Source organism: Cryptomeria japonica, chromosome 6 (genome assembly GCF_030272615.1).
Source record: "Cryptomeria japonica chromosome 6, Sugi_1.0, whole genome shotgun sequence".
Taxonomy (NCBI): domain Eukaryota; kingdom Viridiplantae; phylum Streptophyta; class Pinopsida; order Cupressales; family Cupressaceae; genus Cryptomeria; species Cryptomeria japonica.
The window spans coordinates 115,776,929-115,780,084 of record NC_081410.1 but is presented as its reverse complement, the minus strand read 5'-3'; the positions used below and the strand labels follow the sequence as shown (position 1 = coordinate 115,780,084).

General features: G+C 33.7%; 1 protein-coding gene across 1 annotated transcript; it reads right to left on the bottom strand.

The window, feature by feature from the left end:
* Positions 1–1,606: 1,606 nt before the first annotated feature.
* On the bottom strand, positions 1,607–2,442 carry LOC131074800 (uncharacterized). The gene has a single exon (XM_058011479.2). It carries the CDS (start codon positions 2,337–2,339, stop codon positions 1,824–1,826), a length of 516 nt encoding a protein of 171 aa, XP_057867462.2. The 5' UTR covers positions 2,340–2,442; the 3' UTR covers positions 1,607–1,823.
* Between the last annotated feature and the right edge of the window lie 714 nt (positions 2,443–3,156).

The window sequence follows — 3,156 nt, the reverse complement described above, 5'->3', positions numbered from 1 at the left end:
CATTTCAGGAAATCAAAGGTGAAAACAAACTTTGGAGATATCTTATCATCGTTTTAGGAGGAAATGATTTATGATGGCTTTCATAACAGACTAATATAAGTGGTGGAGAAGTCCAAGGCCAGAAAGCAGGCTTGTACTCACCCTTTCCCTCGTCGGAATATATTAATATCTGTAAGATTGTACAAAAGAGAAATAGAAAGATTGAAAGGTGAAAATAATTTTACTTCTTTTTAAAGAAAATGAAACTGGAGGAGGATATGGTAGAATATGGCTGAGACTAATTTGCTTGATCCTGCACTCAATTATGTATTAAAAAACGGATTCGTGATTTCAATTGTGGGGAATGAAATAATGCCACGTGTGGGTGAAACTTCTATTGCACTCTACTCTGTGAAATGAATGGAGTAAATTTGCTCAATGATTTCCCTTCATGCATGAACTGAGCCCATATTAAGTTAAACTTTCCCACAAACCACATATTTTCGGTGAGGCAGAAAAGATAAGTAATGAGAGAGCTTTTTGCTTGAATTTTATTCGTTGTTTGTCTATACTTGGTAACATTGATAAGTAAAAAATTTCATTTTTATGCTTGAAGAGCCCTTTGTAATTTCAGTCAAAGAGAAAAATTTGTTTTCGGTTAATAAGCCCACCGCTCTTTCTCTGCCTCCTTATTTCAGTTCCAATTAATAGGCACCAAAATTTAAGGCTCAGTTCAAAGAAAAGGTTAAGAAATAGTTTTATTTTGCAGGGATGTAGAACATTGGAATTGTTTGCTTCGTAGCAGGCTTGATCAGTTTGTTCGTTGCAGCCTTTTCTCATAAGTACTCCTGTAATCCCAGTTTTTACTTTCAATGAGGTACTTGAACCTCGATGATGTGGCTAATGCTTGGCAATATTGTAGATAATCAGTTTGATTAACTCCACGGTTTGCTTGGAAAGAAAAAATAAACTTTAGTATCATCCTAGCAAAGATGACTGATGTTCCCTTCATCCTTTGAAAATAAACCAGTCTATTTGACTGAGGAGAGGAAAAAGAGACAGGATAGGATAAGACTGAGAGCAGTAAGAGAAGCATACTAAGACAGTGGAGTTTGTCTCCACTTTCAAATAATGTTCAGAACATTATACTCCGACTCTTCATTTATTAAGAGATCAGATTCGGCAAGATCAATGGTGTGAAGGGATTACGCAGCCTGTGGTGCTCCAGTTAAATGCAGTTCTACAGGGAAGGAAGGAGAAATTGCTCTATGAATGCAAAAAAATAGTCACTCGGAATATCTATGATTATGATTTTACTTTTCTAGTTTGATCAGTTAACGCCAACCAGGTGTTCTGATTTCACCAACAATTTTCTTTTTGGGTTTAAGGTTGGTCAACCTTAAGATACCTTCAGTGAAAAAGAAAAATGAAAACATTCATGTTCATCCAAAGATTTACAAACATATGTATATAGAATCGACAGGTTAAGGAAAACCTACGGGAACAACATACTTCTGATTTTTTGAGTTTACATGATCATGAGATCAAAGAACATGAAATTCAAAACAACAAAAGTCCGCGCAAATAGAAAATTTCATACATATTTGCTATAATCTGCACATCCATGTCAATGAACTCCATCACATTCAACTGAATGTTAAAGCTACAAATTGTTTTTCATTCCATGATAAATACCAATCAACCACAGAGAGCTATGCCATAAGAACTTTTGCATTTTGCACAGAACAAAAGTAACAACTGGGTGTCACCCAACCTATCCAATTAACATTTTTTTACAAGAGAAGTACCTAATCAAAAGAAAATTTTAAAAATAACCCACTTGCCTACACATAGCATTCTGCAAGTGTTGGGCCTTCTTCCTTTTTCTCACCATCATCTTTTTCAACCTGGGGTGGATCAGGCAACAACCCTTTAAGACCTGGAACACAACCCCCATCTCCATCTTCTTCCCCGGGATGCTTCTCCTTAGGTAGACCCGAATCAACGAGATCATCCCCAACATCCCCATCCACCCCAATTTCAACAACTTTATCCTTGCCTTCCTCCACAAGGCCCCCAACAAGAGGCTCCACACAGCTGTGATCTCCCTTTCCTTCATCTGTGGAATAGTCTTGCAGTTCATCAGTCCATTCCCCATTTGAGGGCCCCCCATCTTCAATGCAGTCCCCATCATCTTCGTTGAAGATTGTGGATTTAACAGCCTCTGCGGCTCTGAGGAATGCTTCTCTGATGCCCTCTGTAGAAAGTGCACAGTCTTCCAGGCCTGCATCCTCCAGCCTCGGAGGAATGATGCTGCTGGCGCTCATTTTTCCTTTGTTCAACTCCATTTCCATGTCCATCTACAATTGACTTTTTTACAGGAATGAGAAATGACAGTGTCTATATGTCAATTACAAAGAGAGACTGGGAGTTTCGAATTTATTGTCGGCAAAATGGTGATACACGGGGAGGGCTTTTGACATCTGTACTCGTATCGTAATAGAATTTGTTTTCGTATTGTTGGCTCGGCTGGAATAAAAAAATATTTAAATTATGAATAATTTTATATTTTTATTATGTTTGAACATTTTTATTTATTTAATCAATAATATATATTAAATATAAAAAATATTTTTATTATTTTTAATAATGTAATGTAGGAAAGTTAGATTAGAAAAGTCTATGTGCAAACATAAATTCTATTGACAAATAAAAAAGAATTAGAACATAATTGTATGAACTACAAAGTATATATCTAAACTTCACTTATGACTTTAAACATACATAGGCCAAGCCAAGTATAGAAGAAATGAGCAAGAAGATTCAATCTACAATAAAATGTAGATGCTCTTTCTTTGTATCACATATGATCATTTTAGATTTAAAAAAATGTAAAAATTTAGAAAACCATGATAAATCAAAAATATGTGCAAAAATCTTTAATTTATTAAGTAAGTTTCTAAATTCATATCAAAAAAATCTATCTTGTTTATAATTAAAATAAAAATTATTCTAAAAATTTATATTAAAATATTATAAAATTAGAAATAATTATATCCTCCTATTTCAAAACATTCTAAATAAATTTGTAATTTTATAATAAATATTTTAAAATAATATATATCAATAACTTGGAAGTGTTTTATATATATATATATATATATATATATATATATA

Excerpts from the sequence above, each read along its gene's own strand:
- LOC131074800 (XM_058011479.2), bottom strand. The coding sequence starts at position 2,339 with ATGGACATGGAAATGGAGTTGAACAAAGGAAAAATGAGCGCCAGCAGC.